This window comes from Lynx rufus, unplaced genomic scaffold (genome assembly GCF_022079265.1).
Source record: "Lynx rufus isolate CCGP_SWC_20201006 ecotype Redwood Valley unplaced genomic scaffold, mLynRuf1.p SCAF_34, whole genome shotgun sequence".
In the NCBI taxonomy this organism is placed as follows: Eukaryota; Metazoa; Chordata; class Mammalia; order Carnivora; family Felidae; genus Lynx; species Lynx rufus.
Genome location: NW_025814850.1, coordinates 2,321,581 through 2,349,130, shown reverse-complemented (window position 1 = coordinate 2,349,130; position 27,550 = coordinate 2,321,581). Strand labels below are relative to the sequence as shown.

General features: G+C 54.1%; 3 protein-coding genes across 10 annotated transcripts; 1 reads left to right on the top strand and 2 right to left on the bottom strand.

Moving 5' to 3' along the window:
* Positions 1-374: 374 nt before the first annotated feature.
* On the top strand, positions 375-7,822 carry ATXN7L3 (ataxin 7 like 3). 4 transcript variants are annotated; one of them, XM_047093285.1, is made up of 13 exons: positions 375-396; positions 1,757-1,867; positions 2,167-2,299; positions 2,504-2,675; positions 2,867-2,964; positions 3,138-3,160; positions 3,468-3,534; positions 3,686-3,771; positions 4,080-4,148; positions 4,422-4,465; positions 4,738-4,809; positions 4,903-5,060; positions 5,174-7,822. In XM_047093285.1, the coding sequence occupies exons 2-13, from the start codon at positions 1,817-1,819 to the stop codon at positions 5,320-5,322; spliced, it is 1,122 nt and encodes a 373-aa protein (XP_046949241.1). In that variant the 5' UTR covers positions 375-396; positions 1,757-1,816; the 3' UTR covers positions 5,323-7,822. The 4 variants fall into 4 exon arrangements, with proteins under 4 accessions (XP_046949241.1, XP_046949245.1, XP_046949242.1 ...); XM_047093289.1 differs by lacking the exon at positions 375-396 and having other exon boundaries at positions 1,358-1,867; positions 3,489-3,534; positions 3,743-3,771; XM_047093286.1 differs by lacking the exon at positions 375-396 and having other exon boundaries at positions 1,358-1,867; positions 3,489-3,534.
* An 82-nt stretch (positions 7,823-7,904) lies between these two features.
* TMUB2 (transmembrane and ubiquitin like domain containing 2) lies at positions 7,905-12,054 on the bottom strand. Of its 5 annotated transcripts, XM_047093291.1 has the most exons (4): positions 11,989-12,054; positions 11,314-11,438; positions 9,429-9,995; positions 7,905-9,172 (listed from the first exon to the last, which is right to left on the bottom strand). In XM_047093291.1, exons 2-4 carry the CDS (start codon positions 11,346-11,348, stop codon positions 8,806-8,808), a joined length of 969 nt encoding a protein of 322 aa, XP_046949247.1. In that variant the 5' UTR covers positions 11,349-11,438; positions 11,989-12,054; the 3' UTR covers positions 7,905-8,805. The 5 variants fall into 5 exon arrangements, with proteins under 5 accessions (XP_046949247.1, XP_046949248.1, XP_046949250.1 ...); XM_047093292.1 differs by lacking the exon at positions 11,989-12,054 and having other exon boundaries at positions 10,528-11,927; XM_047093294.1 differs by lacking the exon at positions 11,989-12,054 and having other exon boundaries at positions 10,826-11,927.
* An 8,836-nt stretch (positions 12,055-20,890) lies between these two features.
* On the bottom strand, positions 20,891-27,110 carry ASB16 (ankyrin repeat and SOCS box containing 16). Its single transcript, XM_047093232.1, has 5 exons — positions 26,810-27,110; positions 24,751-25,018; positions 22,036-22,528; positions 21,533-21,646; positions 20,891-21,076 (listed from the first exon to the last, which is right to left on the bottom strand). The coding sequence occupies exons 1-5, from the start codon at positions 27,108-27,110 to the stop codon at positions 20,891-20,893; spliced, it is 1,362 nt and encodes a 453-aa protein (XP_046949188.1).
* Between the last annotated feature and the right edge of the window lie 440 nt (positions 27,111-27,550).

Below are 27,550 nucleotides of genomic sequence, written 5' to 3'. Positions count from 1 at the left end.
CACGCTCGCGTTCTCGCTCGCCCCATCCATCCATCCTCCGGTCGCGGCACGCGCGCGCGCTCCGGGCTCGCGCCGCACCCCCCGCCCGGGAGAGGCGGGCTGGAGTGGGGGGCGGGGGGAGGGGCGCGCGGACGGCGCGCGGACTGCGCGCGGGCGGGGTGAGGTGAGGAGGAGGAGGCGGCGACGGGACGAGAAGGGAGGGGAAGGGGCCATGGCCGCCCGGTGAGGCGGCGAGGCGGGGGGGCGGCCCGACCCCCCGGCCCCGGGCCCTGGGCCCCGGGGAGAGGCGAGGACGGACCGACGGACATGGGGCTCCGGAGCAGCCGCCGCCGCCGCCGCCGCCGGAGGACGCGGCCCTGAGAGGCCGCCGGGCCCCGGCGCGGCCCCCCGGGCGGGGTGAGTACGGGACGGAGACGGGGACGGGGGAGGGGCCTGCGGGGGGCGGGGGGCGGGGCCCGAGGCGGGGCTTGGGCCCCCTCCCCCCAGGTCTGGGTCAGCGCCCCTTCCCCTCCCCCCGGGCCGACGCGGAAACGCCCGGCTTCCCCCGGCTTCCCGGCCCGGCCGGGGCCCCCAGCTCTCCCCCTGTCTGGGTCCCCCCTGGGCGGGGCAGGGCCGGCCGGGGAGGGGGCGCGGGGCCTTTGTTAGGGAGCCAGGCCCCAGCCCCCGGGACAATAGAGACACCCTCCCGGACTCCTCTCCCCGGCCGGCTGGGGCTGTCGGCGGGCGGGGAAGGAGAGGGGCCGGGACGCGTCCCACTCTGCCCACTCTCTAGGGGTCGGTCTGTCCCGGACCGGCGCCGGCCTCGGGCGGCTCGGCTCTCCTCCCCCCAGTCGGTATGATGCAGCAGCAGTGCCGCAGGGACGGGGGAAGAGCCGAGGCCCGGCCTCCTACCCTCCCCAGTGCCCCTGGCTCATTTGTCAGTCCCCACCCCACTCTAGGCCGGCAGCTCCTTAAACTCGTACCCACCGTTCAGAGGGGCCCCGGACTGTGGGCGCTGTTTCTGAATCCTTTGGTGGGGATTCCTGGACTTTGGGGCTCTTGGAGAGACTTCCGGGCTGGTCCTGAGGGAGGGAGGGTGGTTATCTAAAAGAAGAGCAGGTAAGGGGAGTGCCCACTCCTGGCATGCCATCCCAACCAGGCTCTACCCCCTCTTCTTGCTCATGGGGGCTAGAAATGCTCCTTCGGCTCTAGGTTTCTGTGGGCTCTGCTCCCCTTCCGTGGTCACAGGCTTATTTCAAGGGAAGACAGAGTGGGGTGAAGGTTGTAGGGTTCTAGGGCCGTTCCTACTTCTGGTAGCAGTACCCCCCCAAGTGGACATCCTGGCTGAAAGCAGAGGTGACTCTGAGGAGAGCCTAGGGAAGGGGGGGGGCGTATTTAGGAGTCTGTGCAGTTCTTTGCCACACCCTGTGGGTTTGCTTTGAGGCCTTAGAGTTCCTTCTCCTCCCCCTGCTGCATTGCACCATGGGTATCGAAGAGGGGTTTGAGTTTGGGGGACCTGGGTTGAGCTGCTGCCTCCTATAGACCCAGACACTGACTGGCAGCCGAGTCCAGGGCCTGAGTTCAGTCCTGGGAAAGACTAGGCCGCCTTTGGGTTTCGGGCCCTGCAGGACCATCCAGGCTTAGTGAGCCTAGGCCTTGGGGAGGGGTATATCTTGATGCCAGGATTAAGCTCTGGGCAGTGAGGTGCAGAGGGGAGGTGGCAGTCTTCACAGGTGCCTTGGACTCACACCAGCACCCCCCACCCCCGTGTGTGCAGCCGTGTTGCCGCCCGCTGTGCTATGAGCAGTCAGAGCGCCGTCTCCACAAGAGTTTACAAATGAAAATGGAGGAAATGTCTTTGTCTGGCCTGGATAACAGCAAACTAGAGGTGAGGGCTCCCCCACGTGTGCCTCTAGTTCTTTCTCTTGATGTCTCTACGTCGCTATATCTGGCATTCACACCAAAGAGGAATTTGGGTAGTCAGCCTGGTTCCTTAAAGGGAATAGCCAGCCGAAAAGGTCCAAGGCTCCGGAAGAAGAAAGGACGCGAAGTCAAGATGGGGAAAATGGCAAAGAAAGCATTATTTTTGGCCAGGGCGAATTGGCAGACTTGGTTGGTGAGAGAGAGTTGCTCTCAGTCCAGGGGGCTGTGACTCTCCTGACCGTGGATGTTCTCCCCTGGGCCCAGGCCATCGCTCAGGAGATATACGCGGACCTGGTCGAGGATTCTTGTTTGGGATTCTGCTTTGAGGTACACCGGGCTGTCAAGTGTGGCTACTTCTTCCTGGACGACACGGACCCTGATAGCATGAAGGATTTTGGTGAGCTTCAGGGTTGAAGGAGAGCAGTCCAGCCCAGCCCCGGGGGCGCTCGGAGGTCCCTTCTCTGGAAACTGTGCCAGAAGTAGTGCCTGGAGCTCCTGTGAGCTTAGGCAGGGGGGTTTCACGAGGCCACGGGGCCATGGGCGGGAACACGAGGTGAGGGTCCCCTGCCCACCCTGATCGCCACGCCTCTCCTGTCCCCAGAGATCGTGGACCAGCCGGGGTTGGACATCTTTGGACAGGTTTTCAACCAGTGGAAGAGCAAGGAGTGTGTTTGCCCCAATTGCAGCCGCAGCATTGCCGCCTCCCGCTTTGCTCCACATCTGGAGAAGTGCCTGGGAATGGGCCGGAACAGCAGCCGGATCGCCAACCGCCGGTGAGGGCTTCTCCCGCTGCCGGAACCAGAGCTGCGCGTCTTCCGTACCCTGTGCCGCGGTGTAGTCCCTCGGGGGCGTTGGTAGGGCACAGAGGGTGGCTCGTGCTTGGCCTCCGACGCTGCACTGTACCCGTGAAGTTGGGGGCAGAGAGGTGGCCGCCTTGACCCGTTCTCTCCCCTCCCGTCGGCAGGATTGCCAACAGCAACAATATGAACAAGTCGGAGAGTGACCAAGAGGATAACGACGACATCAATGACAACGACTGGTCGTACGGCTCAGAGAAGAAAGGTGTTTGGGGATCTGGGGGAACTTGGGGGGCATTGGGGTGAGGTGGCAAGTGGGAGTTGGGTCACAAGTTATCTTGAATGAGGAGGAGAGAATGCAGCTTTGTCCTTTTCCGTAGAGGTCCTTAAATTGAGAACTTAAAGTGACCCTGTCCTTTGTCCTTTTGTCCTACACAGCCAAGAAGAGGAAATCAGACAAGGTGAGAGCGGGGGCAAGCATGAGGGAAATTTGGGCGAAGGACAGACACCCTCCCATTTGGGCAGGGAGTCCTCGGGTATTTTGACTCAAGTCTGAGGTCATCGGGTGCCTCTCTGGGTTTCGGGATGAGGGTGTCTGTGGTGGGCAGGAGGGCAGCGGAGGCCCTGGGGGAATGGGGGAGGAGGGAATATGGGTAGATGGGCCTCTTACTGGGGAGGAAGAGTAGGAATTTGAGGATGTTTCTTTGTCAAATCTTTTTTCCTTCCCTGGGTTCTCGGCTCCCCCTTATCGTTACCCTTTCCCCAAAGCTATGGTATCTCCCATTCCAGAACCCCAATTCCCCTCGAAGATCCAAGTCTTTAAAACACAAAAATGGTAAGTGGGTCTTGAACAATGGGAGCGATTCTAGCTGTGTCTTCTGGGACTCATTGCCGGAGGGTGGAGGTGGGGAGCTTAGGGGACAGGGGTATCGAGGGAGGGCCTGTGATCCTTCTGTCACCCCCACTTCCTCTCTGGTTATTTTCAGGGTTCTCTGTCTGTACCTCTGCATCAAACACCCTTCCCCTTCTTTTTTCTTCTTCAGGGGAACTTAGCAATTCGGATCCTTTTAAGGTGAGTAGGTGCTGCCCCTCTTAGGTTCTCTCCCGTTTTTCTTGTTGGGAGTTGGGTGGGATTTGGGCAGGTGGGGTCAGGATGCTGATGGCCCGAAGCACTAGATGGGGTATTTAGGTCTTGGCATGTTTTCGTTCTCGCTGGGTCCCAGCCCCTCCCCGATGAGCAGGTGGGGTGGACAGAATCACTGGAGAACTGCTGGGCAGTCCCATGTAGAAAAGGATGAGAGGGATGGGTTCCCTGTCCTCCCCTCCCCCCTCCCTCTTGGGCTGCCCCTTCTCTGACCTGTACCTTTGGTTCTCGCCCAGTATAACAACTCAACTGGGATCAGCTACGAGACCCTGGGGCCGGAGGAGCTGCGTAGCCTGCTCACCACGGTGAGAGACCAGGGGAGGGAAGGCCCTTGGGAGTGGGCTGGAGCCACAGGCGGTGGTCACGTCCCTGGAGGAGGCTGGTGACAGCAGGCAGGGCCATATAGCTCACTCTCTCTGGAATTAGGTTTCCTGGCCAGTGGTGGTCTGGGACTGTCTGTTCTGGACACCCCGGGGCCGTTTCTGCTCGTGCAATCTAGAGTTTGTACAGAAGAGAATATCTAGTGTCTGGAGTGGGCTCCCCTCCGCCCCTCCTTTCAGCTTCTGTTCCTCTTCCAGCAATGTGGGGTGATTTCTGAACACACCAAGAAGATGTGCACAAGGTGAGCTCAGAACCTAGCAAAGGCGCCCAGGGGCCTCCTGCACACGCATCCTGGGCATGGGGTGGGAGTACCCTTGGACTTCAGCAATGGGGCCCCCGCTCCTCCCCTCCCTCCTCTAATGGTCAGGCCTTAGGCCACAATCTGGGGGCACTCTGTGTATCCCTCGCCTGTCTGTTTGTCCCTCCTCTGTTGAGGGAAGGGGCTTCACCTGAGTTCCTCCTACCCTTCTTCCTGCCTTGTCAGGAGGGTCTGATTAATTCTGTCCTTGCCAGGTCCCTGCGCTGCCCCCAGCACACAGATGAGCAGCGGCGAGCCGTGCGGATTTACTTCCTCGGACCCTCAGCGTAAGTGACCCTCTGAGAAGGGTGGTGGGTTGTGAAAGATGAAGATCGTGATTGGTATCCCTCAAGCCCTTCTTTGGCCCCTTCTCCTTCCAGCGTCCTTCCAGAGGTCGAGAGTTCCCTGGATAACGACAGCTTTGACATGACTGACAGCCAGGCCCTGATCAGCCGGCTTCAGTGGGACGGCTCCTCTGATCTCTCACCCTCTGATTCGGGCTCCTCCAAGACGAGTGAGAATCAGGGATGGGGTCTAGGTAGGTGATACATCTGGGCCCCCTGGTCTCTCTGCCCGAAGCCGAGGACGTGGGGACACCTGCGTTCTCCTGACACAGCCCAGCCCTCATCCCGCGTGCCTCTTTCTTTTCAGGTACCAACAGCTCAGAGTCACGGAAAACCAAGAAAAAGAAATCCCATCTGAGCCTGGTAGGGACTGCCTCCAGCCTAGGCTCCAACAAGAAGAAGAAGCCAAAGCCACCGGCACCCCCAACGCCCAGCATCTACGATGACATCAACTGACTTGGGTGCAAGGGATAGCCTTTGGCTGAGCAGAGCCCTCTCTCCCAACCCCCACCCAGGTGGCGAAGCCTGGCAAATGGACGGCTGCTGGGGGTTTGGGCTTGGGAAGCTTGGTGGGCCAGGCAAGCAGAGGATCCAGTTATGCGCCCCTGGGGGGTGTCAGGGTCCTCTGCGATGGAGCACGACCCCTTGGCATGCAGGACTCAGACCTGGACATATTATGCCTCGGACATAAGTTTGGTGGGGAGGCGGTTTTCCTATTTATTCTGTGAGTTACTGGATGTCCAGCTAGGCCAGGGGCCTGACCTGGGCACTGTGCCAGGGCACTGCCTGCCCCCCACCCCAGGAACTGGACTCAGCCCTGCCGAGGAGCATCGCGGCTACCCGGGAGGCTGTGGGCTGGAAGCTGAGCCTGGAGGGGGCCTCCCCCAGCTGCCCTCAGCAATGTGAATGGGTCCGGTGCTTGGAGCTGAGGGGCAGGGCTGGGCGTGTCCTGTCTGTGTGCAGAATCCTATCAAATGCCCCCAATCCCAGGGGTAGGCAGGCACAGCAAGCTGTCTGCTGAGGTGGGTGTCCAGAACTGCCACCGCCTTCCCTGCCCCTCACAGGGGCAGCCCTTTCCCCTCAGTCCCCATGGGCCTCCTTGGCAGCAGGAGCTGTCCTTTTGTTGTTGGGTGCCAGGAAAGGGCCTCCAGCCTCTACAGCTTCACGGAACGGGCGAGGGGAGGGTAGGAAGAGGGAGCTGTGTATCAAAATGACTCCCCCCTACCTTTCCTCCCTGACCCAGGGCTGGTGAGGAGTGGGGCCCCAAGGTGAGAGGGAACGGTGCTGCTTTATTTGAAATGTTTTCTTACCTCATTCCCTGCCCCAGGAAGGGGCCCAGCCTCACCCTCCTGGGGTGGCCCCATGTTCCTCCTGCCTCCCCTGCCCCACTGCCCTAGCAGGGCAGCCCAAGTTCCCGACTGCTGCTTGCTACCCCCCTCTTTCACCTTGACCAGCTTCAGTTCCTCTCTCAATGCTCCTGCCTCCGAAGCCTGCCCTGTTTCCCCTTCCTTAGCCGCTTTTAAGTTATTTATTCTGTACTTGTGGTTTGGGGCTCTGAGGAAAATCCTGACCTTTTACCTCTCCCCCCTTGCTAGGAGTGGGGTGGGAAGAGGCTAGTCTCCGTGCTCTGGGTCGTCAGTGGAGGGGGAAGGGGTGTCATGCCCTCCGGTGGGACTACCCTGCCAGCGCGGCCACCTGCCTGGTCTACATCCTGAAGAGATACGCCATCCTGCCTCCATGTGGGCGCCATCACTCCCAGGAGCCGAGCTGGAGGACTGCAGTCTTTGCTGGGAGCAGAGCTGACTGATGACACGGCACGGAGTTGACCCTGAGCTGTGTTCTCTGGCATTTGCTGGATGTGTCCCCTGCCCTCTTCCCAGGAGGAGCCATCCCACATTTGGGTAGCTAGTACCCAGGACTGGTTGGACTGATTTGGGTTAGGGACCCTAGAGGGTTAAGGGAACAACAAGAGCTAGGGCTGCAGTACCCTGTCTGGAACCCCAATCTCCCCTCCCCCCCCCCCCCCCGGGTGGTTCTGATTGTGGCTGACGCCTGGTTACAAATTGGTTTTTAACCCACGAATTGTGATTATTTTTTAAAAAGCCAAACAAATTTTGGCAGGAGTTAGAATAAATCCTAGGGCCTGGGCTCCTCTGTTCTTGACCCTCTGTAGCCTTCTCCCTCTAAGGGGAAGCCAGAGGGGAAGGAGGATTTCAGCCAGCCTCCAGCCTGCTTCCAAATGAAGTCTTGGGAGTGGGTTGAAGGTGAAGGGAGGAAGGCCACAGGCCACTCTCCCTTCTGAGAGGCAGCTGCAGCTCAGGCCCTACCATACCCTTTCCCCTCTGGCCTCTCCCTTTCCCCCTTCTGGTTGGAGGAGGGAGAAGTGGGAAGTAGTTTGGGAACTGGTTTGTCCACATCCACTTCCCCATTGTTCCTTGGCCCGCCCTCAGGGCAGAGCCCCCTGCCCAAGCTGGGTAAGAGATGGGCTTGGTCCAGCAGGGACCCTGAGGGAGCAAACCCTTTTCCTTCCGGGGAGAGTGTGCCCCCCCCTACCATGTAGTTGAACAGGGGCTAGGAGCTCCCCACTCCCCTCCCTCTAACAGCAGGCTGTGTGGGTTTCAATTCCCATCCTTCCCACCCCGGCTAGGTGTCGTCCACCCTGTATCCTATCATGTGTCTGAGTGTGTGTGGGGGGGGTTCTGTACTAATTTCCATGGCCGGTGGCTTTTCCTTCCATGCATCACTCCCCCCCGCATGCCCAGGGGCCACCCGCCTGGCATTACCGCATGCTGGGGTCATTGGGGGAGGGGGGTGGGGCTCACGCTGTCCTGTGGTCTTGAGATTTTTATTTTTGCATATGTAATCCATCCTGTACAGGTAGCTAACTTTGTAAACGCTGTGTATTTCCCCCGCCCCCATGGCTGCTGGTGTAAATAAACTGCATTTCCCATTGGTAGCCCAGCCTATCCACCCTCATTACCATGTTGATGGGGACAGAGCAAAGCCATTCTCTTAATGTCACAGAAGGAGGCTCCACAGCCACAAAACGGAACTTTATTTAGTCACAGACACTGACCCTCCATCCATGAGCCCCAGAGGCAAGGGCCTGGGGCCCAGGGCTCCATACCCAGAGCTCGTCCTTGGAGCTGGGCAGGGTAGGACACTGGCTGAGGGCCAGAGCTGTCTCTTGCTTACAGCCTTAGGCCTAGGGTAGCAGCAGCTGTGGCTTGGCCTCTCCCAATGCTGGGGGCTTGGCTTTGTGCCGCACTCCCCTTCCTGACTGAGCTCTATAAAGGACTATTAAAAAAAAAAAAAAAAAATACAAGCAAAGTGCTTTGAAAAAGGGGAGAACACTGGAAACTATCCAGAACACAGAGAACACCCTATTCCTGCTACAGGGGTGGAGGGAGAAGGTAGAGGCGGCTAGGTGCCTACAGGGGAAGCGGACACAACCTTCATTCCTGCTGTGTGACTTTAGTCTCAAAAGATGGATATTCCCTTAAGAAACAGAAAAATTCTCCAGGCTCCCTACAGAAGTATGCTGGGGCCATGCTGAGCTGCCCTGGCAGGCAGCCCTGGGTACTGAGGAGCAGACATGCAAGACAATGGAAAGAGCTAGGGCCACAGCTGGGAGGGAATCCTCCGAGCCCCGGCTGCCCACTGAGCTAGACCGCCAGCTCAGCTCTGAATTTCTGGACCCTAAAAGTGAAAGAAGATGACGTCCTCGTTTTCTACCTGAGTTGTGCTTGCACAGAGGGGACGTCTGTACCCTCGTGGACGTGAAGGGGAGGCCCTGTACCTGCCTCCTATGTCCTAAGGAGGAGGACCCACCACATCCTTTCCACCCCTCCCTCCCAAGCCCTTGGGCCCAGCTCTGGCCAGGAAAGGGGGGAGGCCATAAAGAAGGAAGACCATGCCTTTCATTTTCTCCCTATATCCTTATCGTCCATACATCCCAAATACTAGGAAGCTGAAAAAGACGGTGACCCCCACCAGGGAGACGGTGGCAGGTGCTGTGAAGAACTGGCGGTAATTGATACGGAAGTACCAGACCACACCCAACAGCACCACAAACACGGGCACCATGAGGCTGCCCACACTGACGCCAAGGCTGGGGGGTTCAGTGGCCGAAGAGGGGGCCAAGGATGCTGAGGGGCCTGGAACAGCTGACCCTGGGGGGGAGCGGTGGCAGTGAATCACACAGTTGTCGGTAATGTTCAGAGAACGCAGTGTGCGGGCTGGGTCCTGCAGCAGACGGCCCTGGTAGATCAGTTTCATCTGGCTCTCTTGTCCAGGGAAGTATTTACTGTAGGGATGAAAGAGGCAGAAGGAAACACAGAAGGCGAGGAATGAGAAGGCAAACAGGCCTGGACTGACAAAGCAGGGCAATGAGGGGAAAAACCAAAGGGTGAGTTTCTAAGAAGCATCCTACGCAATCCTAGTGGGGGCTGGATGGACCTGACCCATCCCTGCTGCTCCCATGTGGACACCAGCCTCCTCCCAGGTGGCCAAGGGCTGAGGGCACGGGCTACGAGAAGCCTCCCGCTCTCCAGGCCACTCACCTCTTCAGGGCACCCACGGTATCCTCCGGCCTGGCCACAGCCAGCTCCTCGGTGTCATTGAGGAATTTGAGCCGCACATTGATGAGGCCAGGGCTGGGGGGGAGGCAGCTGCCATCCTCAGGTCTCAGGGGGGCCTCTGGACTGCTGCTTTCTGGGCCCGCTTGTCTTTTGGTCAGGCCTTGGATGTCCAGCAGATGCTCAAGGCTCGGCTCAACACCACCCCCGGCTCCGGGCTCCCCTGTGGGGTCTCCCCCACCTTCGCCAGCCTCTTCAGCCTTCTCGTCATTACCCTCTGACGGATGGGGAAGTTCAGTGGGCTCTGGGGTGCCTTGGCCCGCTACTAGATGGTCCACGTGTCCCAGGTGGAGGACGGATGTGTCGCCAGCTGACACAATGGTGCCCAGGAGCTGGTTGCTACCGCTGTCTGCTACGTAGGTAGAGAGCCAAGCTAGGACCAAGGCTAGAATCAGCACCACCACACCTGCCACCACAGTCACCTCATTACCCACACCCTCAATGAGGGTGACATCAGAGAGCTCCATGGCCTGGCTGCTGACTGGGTCGACACTGCAGGAACAAAGGGGGATAGCATAAGCAGGGTACGTGGGGTTGCAGCCAGGTCCCTAGTTTGTTTACGTTTTAACTGAGCCAGCCCTGAAAGAAAATGGGAGTTCGGCTCCCCATAGAAGGGGGAACAGACCTTCCTACCTCCGGACCCCCAACCTAAAGCTAAGGACTTCCCTTTTGTCTCCAATGTGAAACACTAGCTTTCGGGATCCACACCTTCCCTCTCTCACATTTCAACCTCCCGAGAGCATGGATCATCAGGAAAACCTCAGGACTTTGTTGCTGCTGCTGCTGCTGCTGCTGCAACTCGTCGTTGCTTTTTTGGTAGGCGGGGAAAAACATTTGCCTCTTTGAGCCCTGAGTTTCTCTAGGATTTCTATCACTTGGTCCAGCAACTATGCCCCCCCACCCCCACCCCGAGAAGCCTCCAAGGAGGCTTCAGAGAGACCAAAGAGCCTGAAATATTTCATTCTAGGGCTTTCTGGAAACACAGTGCGGCCACTCTTGCCAGATTGTCTCATTTGAACCCTACCTCGTTCGTGGTCACCTATTCAGGTGCAGGTGTCAAGAACCAAAAAAACATTTTTTCACCAGAAGCAGAGTCACAGACCACCCCAAAGGGACAACTGTGTAGGGCCCATCAGCAGACATTATGCAGCAGGCACTGTGTCTCCCGCCTCTGAAACACTTCCGGCGAGCCCTAGGGAGCGAAGGAGGACGGACACCAGAAACACCACCCTTCTGGGTCATCGTAGGCTCACGACTGCAAAACCACTACCTAGGTGGAAACGACTTGGAAGAGATTCCAAAATAGCTCTCACAATCCATACCTGTATCTCTCTTCTCATACCGTGTAGTTTCTCCCTTGGTAGTTCCTTAGAAAGGCAGGAAAGCCTTTCTTTTGCTCCTTAGAGGACCTACTCTTTCCCTTGGAGAGTGTGCTGTTTTCACAGCTGTCCCGGACAAATCCGATCGGATGATTATCATTAATAAACTATTCTCACGATACCTATAACATTTCATTACACTCATCTACTTGTCCATCTCTCCCTACTAGATTTCTGGATGACAAGTATTTTTCTCTGTACCCCAGTGCCTAGCATGATGCCATAGAAACTGCTCAAAGAATATGTGCGTGACATGTCAACATCTGAATAGCTTCCACATCCTTATTTAGAACATGGGCCCTGGAGTGAAAACAAAAACAGAACACTAATTACAATCCTGCTCTTGCCTCTTACTAGCTCTGTAACCTCGGACAACTTTCTCAGAGCCTCAGCTTTCTCATCAGTAAAATGGGGTTAAAAATAGCACCTACCTCATAAGGTTGTTTTGACGGTGACGGGAAATCATCGAAGCAAGATACCTAGCACAGGGTCTGGCACATGGCAACCGTTCAATAAATAAATGGTAGCAGTTACTTCTCGCTCCCCAGACTAGCCCCTGATGGTAAGAAGGTTAATGTCACCAACCCTGATTTACAGAAAAGGAAACTGCGGCGAAGAGAAGCGAAAACGACTGGCACAGACACAGGGAACTTTCGGGGGCAGGGGCCAGGCAGGACCCCAGGTCTCCGGCCTCAGAGGCCTCTGCTCTCTCCTCAGCCTGTGAGCGACACTGACGGCGCGGTGAGGAGGGGTCCCGACCCTGCGTTTTCTGAGGCGCAGGCTCCGCGTTGGGCGGTCCTATTCCCGCGGCGCCGGAGAGAAGTCCGTGGGCCCACCTGAGCCGAAAGGCTGCCCGGTCCCTGGCCAGCAAGCTCAGTTCTCCCAGCCCGTAAGGGGTAGAGTCGGAAGAGGGGGTCACAAACCATCCACACCCCTCAAACTTCGGGGCGGGGCTGAGGGCCTGGGGGCGGGGCTTGAGTACGCGGGGAGTCATGGGAAATTAAAGGGGGCTTGGACCAGTACGGTGCCTGGATAGGGAAGGAGATCCTCACCAGCAAGGGCCAGACCAAGTGTTTTGATTTCGCCAGGAAGGCCCATGGACTCACCTTTCCGTAGGGGCCGGGGGAGGGGCTGGCTATCCCCGATTCTGTCCAGGGTCCGGTTTCTTCCGGCTTCTCCCGGAAGCTGTTTGAACCAGAGAAGGAAGTCCCGCCTCCGCGCTTTGCACTGATGACGTAAATCTACGTAAGGCGGGCTGACGTAAAGTATTCTTTAAATAAAAGGGACAGGTTTCTCAGCGGAAGGAGGGGCGGAGTCACTGTTGGCGGGATCGTCGCCCTCCCGGGGCGGGGCCACACTCACTGGGAGGGGCCTAAGGAACCCATGGGTGGGGGCGGGGCCAGATGGGATTGGGGGAGGTGCTTGGGGGAGGGCGTGGCTTCGCGTCTGGAAAACTGAGGCGGGCTGGCACAGCTGGGCAGAACGTGAGCGGCGCTTCCCTTGTCCCAGCCTGTTCTTCCGGTCTTGTTCCCAGCCTCCCGGGCTGATTGGATTTAATACTGCTCTGTCCTGTGCACTGAGTTCCTGGTTAGCGGGATCAGTGAGGACTGACCTCCAAAAGTTCAACTCAGGCTAGTCTAGAGACAGACAGGAGGCAATTTAGTCACCGGCCGGCTGCTCCAAGAATGTGGCCCCAGGTAGCGTGGGCCTTGGTGAATAAGGCGAGAAAGCATTTCAAAGAAGGCACAGATTCAGCGCAGGCTTAAGGCGCAAGAAAAGGAGCACAGAAAAAGACAGGGGGAAAAAGGTTCATCTCCCAAGAACTTATCCGGATTTTTGCAATTAAAATTCTTTCATGGGGCGCCTGGGTGGCTCAGTCCGTTGGGCGTCGAACTTCGGCTCAGGTCACGATCTCGCAGTCCGTGAGTTCGAACCCCTCATCCGGCTCTGCGCTGACGACTCAGAGCCTGGAGCCTGCTTCGAATTCTGTCTCCCTCTCCCTCTGCCCCTCCCTCGCTCACACTCTGCCTCTCTCTCTCTCTCTCTCTCTCTCTCTCAAAAATAAAATTCTTTCGGGGGTGCCTGGCTGGCTCAGTTGGGGGTGTGAGTTTGAGCCCCACATTGGACATAGAGATTATTTAAAAAAAAATTTTTTTTTCCAAAAGACATGCTAGGATTTTTGTCGTTTTCTGGTGAACTACTGAATGAAGTATAAAAAAGGCAGACAGGGGTAAACTTATAAGTGAAGAGCTGGTGGTTTTCACCAATTGAATACCAGTGGAACCCACACTCAGATAAAAACATAGCAAATGACCCCATAACCCCTCTTCATGTCCTTTTCCAGCCACTGACTTCTGTCACCATAGATTAGTTTTCTCTGGTTTTGTACTTTGTGTAAATGGAATCAAACCATCTAGCTTTTTTCCCCCAAGTCTTATTGTGAAATACACATAAATTTACCGTTTTGACCATATAATTTATTTATTTACTTACTGGTTGATTTGTGTTTTAGAGAGCATGTGCAAGTGAGGGAGAGGGGCAGAAGGAGAGAGAATCTTAAGCAGGCTCCACACTCGGCATGGAGCCTGATGTGGGGCTTAATCCCACAACCCTGGGATCATGACCTGAGCTGCAACCAAGAGTCGGATGCTCAACTGACTGAGCCATCTAGGTGCCCCTATTTTGTTTATGTAAGTAATCTCTACACCCAACCTGAGGCTCAAACTCATGACCGCGATCAAGATCAAGAGTCACATGCTTTACCACCTGAGCCAGCCACGCGCCCCCACTTTAACCATTTTAAGTGGCTAAGTCAGTGGCATTAAGGACATTCCTAATGTCATGCACACATCACCACTATCCATTTCCTATACCCATGCCTCCTTCCCACCTCTATTATACTTTCTATGAATTTTCCTATTCCAGGTATCTCATATAAGTGGAATCGTACCAATATTTGTCTTTTTTGTATCCGGCTTATTTCACTTAACCATGTTTTCAGGGCTCATCCATGTTGTAGACTCTACCAAAATGTCATTCCTTTTTCAGGCTGAATAATATTTCATCGTATGTATATAGCACATTTTCTTCATCCGTTAATCTGTTAATGGACATTTGTGTTGTTTCCACCTTGGGGCTATTGTGAATAGTGCTGCTACGCACATTGATGTACGAGTTATCTATTTGAGTCCCTGCTTTCAATTCTTTGGTCTGGCTTCTTTTGATCAACAGTACGTTTGTGAAATGCAAGGTATTTAAAAAAATTTTTTTTTTACGTTTATTTATTTTTTGAGAGACATAGAGAGACAGAGCACAAGTTGGGGAGGGGCAGAGAGACAAGGAGACACAGAATCCGAAGCAGGCTCCAGGCTCCGAGCTGTCAGCACAGAGCCCGAGGTGGGGCTCGAACCCACAAACCGCTAGATCATGACCTGAGCCGAAGTCAGACGCTTAACCGACGGAGCCACCCAGGGCCCCAGCAAGGGATTTTTTTTTTTAATGTTTATTTATTTTTGAAAGAGAGGGAGAGCACAAGTGGGGGAGGGCAAAAAGAGAGAGAGGGAGACACAGGATCATAAGCAGTCTCCAGTTTCTGAGAGACTGTCACAGGGCTCGAACGCATGAACCGTGAGATCATGACCTGAGCAGAAGTCGGTCACTTAACCAGCTGAGCCACCCAGGTGCCCCTGAAAGGTAAGGTATTGTTTTAATGTCTGCATATGTGTATTTTGGGGGGGTTAAAATATAGTGTTTTTATTTTGAAGAATGCTGGAGGGGGCAGGGCATCATAATATAGCTACACGGAGTTTTGAAGAGTGAATAGAGATTTATCAAGCAAAGTGCCAAACAGAGAGAGTAGCAAGTTCAAGGGCTCTCAATAAATACTTGAGGGAACGAATAAGCCAATGAGCTGAACCACTATTAGCGCTCTTGAGAGTTTATTATGTGCCAGGTACTGTGCTAAGTACTTCATATACATTATCTTATGGAGCCCAATCAAGTAGCTCTTATTATACACATTTTATAGGTTTGGGAACTGAGGCTCACAGAGAATAAATAATTGTCCACATGAGGCCATTTGTGCTGTAGCTAAAGTCATCCAGTGCCTGTGCTCGAGCTGTCTCTTTCTCTCTCTCTCTGTCAGTGTGATCTAATTGTCAGTATTTGGTCCCTTCCTTTTTTCATTAATTGTATACCATGAAGCGTCTCCTATGTCACTGAATATTTTTATAGCATCATAGCATAGCTTTAAATAGCTGTTCAACAGTATTATCTTCCATGTTGCACCGTAATCTTTTTTAATGTTTATTTGTTTTTGAGACAGAGAGAGAGAGCATGAGCGGGGGAGGGCAGAGAGAGACAGAGACAGAGACAGAGAATCCGAAGCAGGCTCCAGGCTCTGAGCTGTCAGCACAGAGACCAACGCAGGGCTTGAATCCACAAGCCGTGAGATCATGACCTGGGCCAAAGTTGGACGCTTAACAAAAATTTTTGTGTGTCTTTGATGACAGATTTTTGTACACATCCATGATTTTTTCCCTAGGATAAATTCCTAAAAATGGAATTGCTGGATCGAAGGGTGTTCACATTATCAAGGTTTTTGATACATGCCCTCTAGCAGGTTGTACCTATTTCCATTCCTATAGCAACGTGAGTGGCACCCACTATTGTTTCCTTCCCCCAAAACAGGGTGGAGGCTAGAGAGAACGGGGATTAATGGGGGGGAGGTGCTGAGAATACTGATACAAGATCCTACAAGGAGGAAGAGCAGAGGGAAAGGGGGAAGTGAAAATCAAGGCCATCTGAGAAGGGAATACTTGACTGAGCAGTGACCTCTGAAGCCCAGGAGGGCAGAGCCAGTGGCCAGGGCTGCCCTGCAGAAGAGGCTGGAAATCCGGCTTTTTGACTGCCCCAGCTATCTGACTAATCCATCTGGGGACTAGGCACAAACACTCTCGTGTTTCGTAAGCTGCATGGACCGACTTCTGCCAGGACGCTTATCATACTGTATTGTCGTTTTTAATTTTTTTGTTTTACCAAATTCCTTAAAGGGAGGAGCTGTGGTTTTCGTGTCCTATTTATTTATTTATTTATTTATTTATTTATTTATTTATTTATTTTTACTCCACTATCCCCCCAATCGATTCCGGTGCCTGCCTACAGGAGTTACTTGGTCAAGATATATTCAATGAATGATGGTTGGATTCAGAGAAGCTGGAGGGAAGAGATGGGGAATTTGAGAGAGTTCTCTTCTCTGCTGGCCAAAGGTGAAGTCCTAAGACGGCCGTGGCAGGGAAGAAAATGGATGGAACAGAAGAGGAAGAAGGATTGGCTAGGGGTGAGGTAGACTTGGAATGCTCAGCTGCTGGGATGAAGGGCTGATAAAAGTGGAGGTTGGGCATAATGTATAGAATTGTAGAATCACTATGTTGTATACGCGAAACTAATGTAACGTTGTATGTCAACCATACTTCAAGAATACAAAAAATTTTTTTAAAGTTTATTTATATTTGAGAGAGAGAGAGAGAGAGAGCAAGCAGGGGAGGGGCAGAGAAAGAGGGAAAGAGAGAGAATCTCGAGTAGGCTCTGTGCTCCTTGTGCAGAGCCCTGAGAGCCCAACACGGATGCTTAACCGACTGAGCCACCCAGGCGCCCCCAGAAGTAGACGTTTTTTATGTTTATTTATTTTTGAGAGGGGAGGGGAGAGAACAAGTAGGGGAGGGGCAGAGAGAGAAGGGAACAGAAGGTCTGAAGCAGGCTCTGCGCTGACAGTAGAGCCCAATGCGGGGCTCGAACTCTCAAACAACGAGATCATGACCTGAGCTGAAGTCAGACGCTTAACCCACCGAGCCACCTAGGTGCCCCTAAACATTTTTTTAAAGAGAAAAAAGAAACCGGGGAGGTTGAGTGTAGCAAAGGATGCATTTTATGAATGTGGAGAGAAAAGGACAAGAAACAGTTAAGAGTGTTTTGAAAGGGGCTTTCCGGGGCACCTGGATTGGAATGTGTACAGTAAGTCTGTTTTACTAAAACTGCTCCTTCCCCAAGCACCCTGTGTCATTCATCCATGTTTGCCAATCTGATAGAGAGAGGCGTGTCTGTTCCTTTGATTTCCTTCATTGGCTTACTAGAGAGTTTTCCATTTTTCGTATTTCTTCAATCACTTTGTCAATTGATTGTTTAGGCCTTTTGTGTTTTCTTCCCTTAAAAAACTTTTAATTTCACAAGAATCCATGGGTACCTGTTTCTAAAAAATTCAAATATGAAAAAAAAAAAACTTAAAAAAAAAAAACCCCACATAGTGGCAGGGTGCCTGGCTGGCTCAGTCATACAGCAGGAGACTCTTGATCTCAGGGTTGTGAGTTCAAGCCCCACACTAGGCGTGGAGCCTACTTCAACAACAACAACAACAAACACATGGTGGGATTGAAATTTTTTTTAAAAATTTAAAATATGGACCATATATTTTTTCTTTCTTTTTTAATGTTTATTTTTGAGAGAGAGAGAGAGAGAGAGAAATAGAAGAGAATAGAATAGAGATAATGAATAGAAGTCCATGTCTGGACTTCTAACCCATAGGAACCGTAAGATAATAAATGTGTGTTGTTGTTGTTGTTGTTGTTTAATGTTTATTTTTGAGACAGAGAGAGACAGAGCATGAGCGGGGAAGGGTCAGAGAGAGAGGGAGACACAGAATCCGAAGCAGGCTCCAGGCCCTGAGCTGTCAGCACAGAGCCCGATGTGGGGCCCGAACCCACAAACCACGAGATCATGACCTGAGCGGAAGTGGGACGCTTAACCGACTGAGCCACCCAGGCGCCCCTTAAATACAGACCGTGAAATGCCCCACTGTCACAGTCCTTCTCCCCTCAGAGGAGAATTTTTGGGCACCTGCCTCTGGGCCTTTCTCTCTTCATCTGCGATCGTGGGGTCTGGTTTTGTTTGTTTGCTGGACGTATCGCATTCCGACCTATTTTTTTCTCTTCAACAACGGCCTTGAAAATCTTTCCAAGGTAATACCTCGTGCTGGTCACGTGGAAGCCCTCCCCAGTTCTTTCCTGCTGGAGAGACTACCCTTTGTAAGGGCCGCGTTGTACACCAGAGTATGGATTTATTCACTATTTCCCGCTTCGTTGTGTCCTCCTTGCAGGCAGTGCTGGGGCGAACGTTCCCATGTGTGCCAGCCTTTTGTGTAACTGGGGAGCAGTGCTTAAGGGTGCCGCTAAATCGCCCACTAAAAAGGCAATTTCCCTTCCCACCAACAGGATGAGCAAAAAGTTCCATCTTCCTGGGCACTGTGTGTTATCAGTCTTTACCAATTAATTCCCTCAACCTGGTGGGCGAATAATATCTTATTATTGTTTCAGTTTGCATTTTCCTGATTGCTGGCGAGGTTGAGCATCGCCATTCATGGATTCGACAGATATTGGAGGGTCCACTCTCCGCAAAGCCCTGCACAGGCACCCAGTCACCAGTGGTGAATAAACCAGATACTGTTCCTGGGGCGCCCGGGGGCTCAGGCAGTTAATCGTCCAACTTTGGCTCAGGTCATGATCTCGAAGTTTGTGGGTTCGGGCCCCACGTCGGGCTCTGTGCTGACAGCTCAGAGCTTTGGATACGGTCTGTCTCTCTCTCTCTGCCCTTCCCCCGCTCTGTCTCTCTCTCAAAAATAAATAAACATTAAACACAAACAAAAAACCCAGATACTGTTCCTATCCTCACAGATGAAGGAAGTGAAATCTTTTAGTTGCAGATTTTCCCCCCAATATTTTGTCTTTTTTTAAAAAGTTTATTTATTTTGAGGGGGGAGGGGCAGAGAGAGAGGAAGAGAGAGACTCCCAAGCAGGCTCCACGCTACCAGTGGGGGCTCGAACACATGAACTGTGAGATCATGACCTGAGCCGAAATCAAGAGTCAGACGCTCAACTGATTGAGCCACCCGGGCACCCCCCAATATTTTGTCGTTTACTTGTGCTTAAGATTTGGTGGTTTTATAACCAAATAATTTTTTTTTTCTGTATGCAATCTATTAATCTTGTATGCTTTCACCCTGGAAGATCTTCTCCTACCCCAAAATAACATACATAATCTCATGTCTCTTTGGGGGTTTTATTAAGTGGGTATTTTGTCACGGCTGTAAATAGAACAGAAGAGGCAGAGCTCACTGGGGTCTGCCTGCTGTTAAGGGGTGGACCCCTCAGCATCCTCCCCAGAGAGCGAGGCTCCCAGCTTGGGCCCAGGACTAGAGAGGATTTCCCTCTCTTCTCTTTGGGTCTGCGAATTTAAAGCAAAACTTTATTCCAGAAAGGAGAGGTTGCCTCTCTGCACGCCAAGGTACAAAACCGTCCTCGTGTTGGGGGAAGGGAAGATCCTCAGATGCAACTCTCCCCGGAGGAGAGTGGGCCAGGCGACAGCGGCAGGAGGCGGCCCCCAGGACTCCTGACCCATCTCTACCGTGTGACTCCAGGTAGTAATGGCAGGGGACAGCCCAGGTCCCTCAGCAAAAGGACTCTCCTGCGGTGGGTACGACAGGCTCAGGGTCTGGCAGGGGCCTTCTGTTTGTTCTTACACCCTTTTTCCTATCAGAAGAGTAACAGGTGCTCCGTGCAGAAAACTTGGGAACCACGGAAGAGCACAAAGGTGGGGTGAAAGAAATGGAGTGAGGGGGACCTCAGCCACATTTTTTTTTTTTAATTTTTTAATGTTTACTTTTGAGAGACAGAGCGTGAGCGGGGAAGGGGCAGAGAGAGAAGGAGACAGAATCTGCAGCTCCTGTCGGGGGCTCCAGGCTCCGCGCTGCCAGCACAGAGGCCGATGTGGGGCTCGAACCCTCGAACCCTCGAACCCTCGAGCCATGAGATCATGACCTGAGCCGAAGTCGGACGCTCAACCGACTGAGCCACCCAGGCGCCCCGTATCTCAGCCACATTTCAATCTCACACATCCACGCTTTGATTCTGGGCACAAGTCATTTATTTGCATTCATAACAACTGCTTTGGCTCAAAAGGTTCCTCTTAAAGATGAATGATGGTACTTTAGACTCTGGGGCCGGAGGAAGAAGTGAGAAGGGGGACAGCTGGTGGCTTGTCCTCCTGTCACAGGCCCTTAGAGACCACAAGTGTAGTGACCATTGTTTAAGACACCATGCATCACTGCACGGGGGGCACAGGGGGGCACGACCGTAAACAGGTCCCAGGCATCACGCATTTATTCCTTCCTCAACAACCATTTGCTGAAATGCCTGTTCCAGGAATGCAGTCCCGGTCTCAGCCAAGCCGATGCAGACACAGGCTCTTATTTTTAAAAGTGCAATCCAAAGAGGGCTCTGAGGAGATCGTGCTATTGGGCTGATAGCGCTATTTTGTCCTCAGCTTCGACCAGGCCAAAAAAATGCGGGAAGGGTACACCAGGCAGAGGGAACAGCGCATACAGGTGCCTGGAAGCGAAGCAGCGTGGCTCTTATCCAGCAACCAGCTGCTAAGTTTGCTAAGGCTGGGTCACAGGAACCTCAGAGGGAGAAGGGGGGGCGGGTCAGAGGACCAGAGAGCTTGGCGGAGGCAGCGGTGGAAGATGTATCAATCTTACTGAATTTGGATTTTAGCCTGCAGGTAGTGAGGAGCCGCTGAAGGGCATGATCAGAGTTGTGATTCCCAAAGGGAGTTCCGGCATCCTTGCCGGGCATGGGTCTCAAGACCAGGCAGTGAGGTCTTCCCGTCAAGCAACAAAGGCAGTTCGGGCAGAGGCAGTGCAGGTACAGGCAGAGTCTGTGACTCTTGACGAGGCCAGACAAGTACACGGGTGGCAGGGGATGGGGGGGACAACAAGGATCCCCCCTCCTCGCCTGGGGGCCGGGTGGATGGCGGGGGGGGCATCCATGTAAGCAAAGGAGATGGAGGTGGGTGAAGGCGGAGTGTGCAGACCTTCCCATCGGACAGCGGAAGCCCGGGTGGGGTTGGAGGTCAGCAAGCAGCTCGGGAAGCCGCCGGAGGGATGAGCTGGCGTGGGGCTCACTGGATACGCCCCTCAGCACGCAGCATCAGGTAGTCCCTGAGGACGGGGGGCAGTGGGAGGCTGGCGACGGCCTGGCGGCAGCGGCCACCCAACTGGGCCCGCACAGCCAGCCGGGCCAGGTGCTGCAACCGCCTGGGCTGGTTCACCATGCACAGGGCCGAGGTGTAGAAGGCTTCGTGCTCCTAGGCCAGGAGTGGAACGGGATCAGATGGCCCAGTACCCTTGACTCTGACCTCTCAGGATGACCTAGAGCTGGGGGCCCTGGGGGCATTTGCAACATGCACCCCCCGCCCCAGGTGTTTGGTGCATCTTGAAAGACTCAGATTCAGAGCCCAGAGGCCCGGCAGGGGTCATGGGAGATGGGACCGCGCTGTAGGGCAGGGTCTCAGCCATGACTGCACCCACGCCCAACTCCAAAGATGCCAACACAGCCCGCTGATAAATGCCCGTGCTGGCACAAGTGACAGAGGCAGGAGAGGTGTGTGGGATTAGAGGTTGTTCTGAGGTTGTTCTCCCTCAGAACAGGAGGGGGGCCCTGGGAAGCCCACCCTGGACGGATAAGGCCTGGGGCTCATCCTTCCTCTCCATCTCCCCCAGAGCCCAGGAAGGAGCTGTGCCCCTGGGGTGGACATGCTTACCTGCCACAGCTCTGGGAGCACTGCCTCCACCCAGGTATCACAGGATGGGACATAAGGGTAGGCATTAAGCAGGACTTCCAGGGCCCGAGGGAAGTTGGCACAGTGTTTCAGCATCTAGGAATCAAAAGAGGGTCTTAGGGTCACCATGGCTCTCCCAGCCAAGGGCAGACCCAAGCCCAGCCGAAGCCGAAGCCCCATTCACACCCAAATTTGGGAGGCTAAAGTCTGAGTCTCTCCCCACTCTTTCCCATGCCTCGGTTTACCCCACCTTCAAGTGGGCTGCAACCTGTTGGCCCCAACCAGTCTCCTTGGGAGCTCTCTTCTCCTTAGACACACTCCCCTATAGCCCTCAGTGGTCCTTTCCAAGGTGGGGACAGACGACCACAGAGCCGGGCTCTCAGTCTCTCGGTCCCCCTCTTCCCGGGGGGGGGGGGGGGGAGGGAATTCCAGCCGTGAGCTCCCCACCCAACTCGGGCCTCCTTGCACAGGCCCTCCCTGCACACCTCAGGGCGCACAGGCTCGGCCCCGTAGTCAAGCAGCGCTGAGAAGAGGACCTCGGGCTCCCAGTTGGGGGCGTCCTGGACGGCCTGCAGCGCGCAGTCCATGGGCGTGTGGCCCGCCCCGTTGGGCACTCCAGCGCAGGCCCCGTGGCGCAGCAGCAGCTCGGCCAGGCCCCCGCAGCCATTGGCACAGGCGTTGTGCAGCGGCGTGTGGCGCTTGCGCCCGGCAGCGCGGGCATCTGCCCCGGCCGCCAGGAGCCGGCGCGCTGCCGCCTGGTGACGTCGGCAGCTGCCTGGGCCCTCGGCCCCCGCGCACGCCGCGTTCAGGGCCGTCTCGCCCTGGCTGGTGCGCAGGTGCACGTTGGCGCCGTGCTCCAGGTAGAGGGCCACGTGCTCCTCCAGGCCGCGAGCCGCCGCCACGTGCAGGGGTGTCATCTCGCTGTCCTGCGCCGCCAAGTTCACAGTCGCGCCCGCTTCCAGCAGCAGCTTGGCGCACCTGGGGGCAAGGCGCAAGGCCCAGAGGCCAGTGCTGAGGGACCAAGGCCTGGCCTGCGGTCATCCCCTTCCCCCTTGCTTCCCATCCCGCTCGCCTAGAGGCTGGAAGCGAGCGTGGTGTGCACCATCAGACTCACAGAAGCCCCAGGACAGACGGCAGAGCTTCAAGGCCTATCGATGTCACCAGGAACATCTCCAGGGTTCAGATAAAACCTCAGCCAAGAAAGGGCTCGGCACGGCCAAGGACCCACAGCAAGTTAGAGGCAGCGTCAGAATTAGTACTCACTGCTTCAGACAGTTCCTCCCAGAATCTATTTCCTCAGTAAATTCTAATCATGGGCTAATTTTTGTTTCTGAAACCTGACTCCCCAAGCGGATTGGGACCCCGCCCGCCGCCCCGCCCCAGGGCCTGGTTCTGATCCCCTTGCCAGTGGTCTCCTAACATTTTGATAGCACAAAATGTTTTGAAAACCCACTACTGTGTCCGTGATGAATGTTACGCATAGAAAATTAGAGTATGAGACGGAAAGAAAAAGAAATAGAAGTCCTAATATTTTCTTCATGCCTCCAACCTGGAAGACCACCCTTCTGGACCAGTGATATCCACTCAAGCAGAGGAAGGCACCTGAAGACCCACCCGCTCCCCTCTCCCCTAGAGAAAACAACAAAACCCAGATTTTAGGGAGCACATGTTTCACGGTCTTCCAGTCCCTGGAAAAATTATAGGCCAGAACACTGTTGAGGCAAACATACATCATTAACCACCACGGGGTAAAACAAACACGAAACAAACTCCATTAATGATGCAATGAAACTAACAGTAATTTATAATTAAAAAGCCAGAATGGGAGCCACCGGAAGCCCAGGAGCAGAGCCGGCATCCCCAGCAAAACCCTGATGACCAAGTGTCAGTGTCCCTCCCCCAAATGGCCAGTATTCCAGCCCCCCCTCCCCCCTCCTCAGTTCACAGATGCAGGAGGCTCCATGCTCCGTGGCCAAGAATGGAGTAGCAGCCCAGTCATCCGTAAACTTTATTTCCTCAGTCAGTTCTAATCATGGGCTAATTTTTGTCTCTAAATACTACACTTAAATAACACTTAAGTGTCATGATCTCGTGGTTGGGGCGTTGGAGCCCCACGTCGGGCTCTGTGCTGACAGCTCGGAGCCTGGAGCCTGCTTTGGATTCTGGGTCTCCCTCTCTGCCCCTCCCGCGCTCGCGCTCTGTCTCTCAAAAAAAAAAAAAAAAAATGAATAAAGATTAAAAAAAAATTTTAATGAAAAATAAATAGATAACACTGGAGAGCTCACTCAGGAGGGTTTCGGTAAGTTTCACTTAAAAGGATAAAGTCAGTTGGAAAGTGCACCGTGTGCTTGTAAGAATTCAAGAAAGGGATGGAAACTTAGAATCACTTGGGTCCATCGCTGATCTAGATCCAGCTGGGGAGAGGTCCCCAGCATGTGGGCTGTGGAGTGTCTCCCAGAAGCCCTTGACTCCCTACCACTGCCAGCCCTGGCTGGGGACCTGATTTGGAAAAGTACGAATACCGTCATGTAGGGGGGGGGCCAAAACCCTGTTAATCTTTTTTTTTTAAGTTGTTTTTTTTTTTTTTAGTATAGTTGACACACAATGTTACATTAATTTCAAGTGTACAACTTAGTGATTTGACAAGTTTATACATTATTCTATGTTCACAAGTGTAGCTACCGTCTGTCCTGTTACGTCGCTATAACAATGTTCCTTATGCTGTGCCTTTTATTCCCCTGCCTTATCCATTCCGTAACTGGAGACCTATATCTCCCCCTCCCCTTCACCCATTCGGCACAACCCTCGACCCCTGGAAAAACTTGTCGATCTTAAAATTTGGGAGGAGGAGGTGTGTGTGTAGCCGGGGCTTGTACTAAGGTTGGATAACACTGGGCTACATCTTTCTTGATGCCTGCCTTAAAACAGGTAGGAATTTGGCTACAGAGGATGCATAGAGGCTAAGAGACTGTGGTTGGGATAGGTTTTCCAAAAAAGCAACAAGGCTTCTGCCCCCTGGGCTTAGCTCACATGACGGACAAGTTACTAAAACTTTTTGAGCCTCAGTTTTCTCACCCATAGGATGACACCTGTCTCCCAGGTTGTTGTGAGGACATGTGTATGTGAGGTGTTTCCCCTTCTTCCGGCCATGTGAGCTGGACACACACACACACACACACACCCCTCCCCTGGGCACCTACTGCAAGGACTCAGGGGCTGTGCAGAGGTGCAAGGGGGTCGTGCCCTCCTCGGACAACACGTTGGCCTTGGCACCGAAGGTCAGCAGCAGCTGCACACAGTCAGACTGGGCCCGGGCACAGGCCTCATGCAAGGCTGCCCGGCCTCCGACCCGGGCGTCCAGCTCAGCTCCCTGCCGGATCAGGTGGCGGGCACAGTCAGTGTAGCCTCGGGCAGCAGCGATGGTGAGGGGTGCCGTCTGCTTCGTCTTAGGCGTCAGCACCCAGAACCCTGGGGAGAGGAGGCAGTGTTGGGGGCGGGGTACGTGATATCCGCAGGGCAGGTTGTGGCATGCAATTGACCCTGGCCTTCCCTCTGCACCCTTGGCTGAGCACGAACGCTGTGCAGGGCTGTACCTACGGAGAGGGGCTCACTCAATATAAATTGGGACAGCCTTTTATTTTATTTTACTTACATTTTTAAATTTTTATTTGAGAGAGAGAGAGAGCACACACACGAGAGTGGGGGAAGGGGGCAGAGAGAAAGAGAGAGAGAGACAGAGACAGAGAGAATCCCAAGCAGGCTCTACGCTCAGTGTGGAACCTGACTCGAGGCTTGATCCTAGGTGAGATCATGACCTGAGCTGAAATCAAGAGTCAGACATGCTCAACCGACTGAGCCAACCAGGCACCCCCAAGGGCTTAGGACGCAGATGCCTAATATCCAACTGTAAGTTGTTTGCATTACGGTGAAGGAGATTCCTGGGTTTGCCAAATTTGGGGTAAAGCATGCTTTGTTTTTTATTAGGATTGAAATTAAGGCCGAGTTCCATTTGGGGATAGATATGCTGCAGGATGAGACCAGGATACCCTGGGTTGGGTCACATTTCTAACAGTTAAGGCCAAGCAGGAGTCTGACGCTGGCAGTGACTGTGAGAACATAAGCTCTCCGAGGATTTTGAGCCCCCAGGTCCATGTGTGGGATTTGAGGCAATCTCTGTCGGTCTTAAGAGCAGGGCAATCTCAGTTGAGGTATTTGGTTTACACGGACAAACCCACGGGTCAGAATAGCACCTAAGGAAACTCTCTGGCAAGTACACAAAGATGTTCATCATATTGCTATTTAAAATAATTTTCTAAAACAGGAACCCTATCTACCCAGTCTATTTGGGGGCTGGTTATATAAATCATGGCACACTCATACAATATAATTTATGCATCTATTTAAAATATTATGTGGAGGCGCCTGGCTGGCTCAGTTAGTGAAGTGCGTGACTCTTGATCTTGGGGTTGTGAGTTTGAGCCCCACATAGGGTGTACAGATCACTTAAAAATAAAATCTTACTTGTTTTATTTAAAAAATCTTAAAGCGTTTATTCCTTTTAGAGAGAGAGAGAGTGAGTGGGTGCATGTGTGCACGTGCACAGGGATGGGGGGACAGAGAGAGGGGGAGATGGAGAATCCCAAGCAGGCTCAGCACTGTCAGCACAAAGCCAGACACGGGGCTCAAACTCACAAACCATGAGATCATGACCTGAGCAGAAATCCTTAAAAATAAAATCTTAGGCGTGCCCGGGTGGCTCAGTCGGTTAACCGTCCAACTCCCGCTTTCGGCTCAGGTCATGATCCCACGTTTGTGAGACTGAACCCTGCGTCACCTGCTTGGGATTCTCTCCTTCCCTCTCTCTCTGCCCCTCCCCTGCTTGCGATCGTGTTTACATGACTCTCTCTCTCTCTCTCAAAATAAAAAAACTTAAAAAAAAAACCCTTAAATATGTGTGTGTGTACACACACACACACACACATATATATATATATATATGTATGTATTCAGAGAAAAAAATGCATTAGAATAACTGTTCCCATGTAATTGATATGTTAATATAACTTTAACTCTGAAAAGACATACAAACCGCTAACTATGCTTCATCTCTGCTTAGGAGGGAGCTAGAATGGGCTGTAGGAAGGAATGGTCAAGGCTGTGGTCGGGAGGGAGGCGGCGGGGACAAGGCTGTCCTCTTCCCCACCCCCACCCCCACCCCCTTACCCTCCCTCATCTTCTGCCCCACTGGGTGCTCCCTACCCTGTTCAGCTGACCAGGCCAGCTGGTTGCTCACAGTCTCCACAATCATGTTGGCAGCGTCTTCATCTTGGAACAGGGCTTGGACCTGTGGCAGGTCACCGGAGAACAGAGCATTGTGCACGGCCGGGTCTCGGCAGCAGCGGCGTGGCCTGGTGAGTCGGGCCCGGGTGCTGGGGGGGCACCTTTGGCTTCGGCACTGCTGGGCCGCAGCCCGCCGCCGGTCCTCCCACTCCAGCCACTCCCGCTGCAGGCGGAGCGCGCGCAGCGCGGAGGAGGTGAAGGGGAAGGTCTCCTCTGCCATGCGGAGGGGCCCAGGGGTCTGGGCAGTGGCAGCTGGGCACAGCCCGGTTCCCTCGGCCGACTGCCTCCCTCGCTCTGAGCAGCCACCCTGCCCCTCACTCGTGACCCAGCAAGAAGAGCAGCTGAGGCTATAAATAGGTCCTTCGCTGGTTTAGTAAACACCGCTTGCCCAGAGTCGTGATCCTGGTGCAGAGAAGGTGTTGGGCCAACGCCTGCCCCGGCTGACAGCCTCCCAATGGGGCAGTGGCCCTCAGCTGAGGCCATCCGGGACGGAACTTCATGGTCAGCATCCCCTACTTCTCTGGAGAGAGCATCTTGGGTTGGCAAGGGCCGAGGGGAGTGAAACAGTCAATCTGGGAGATGGGCAGGACAGGGAGGAAAGAGCCTGAGTGCCCCCGCCTCTCAGATGTTGGCTGGAGGGCGGAGCCCAGCCCAGGAGAT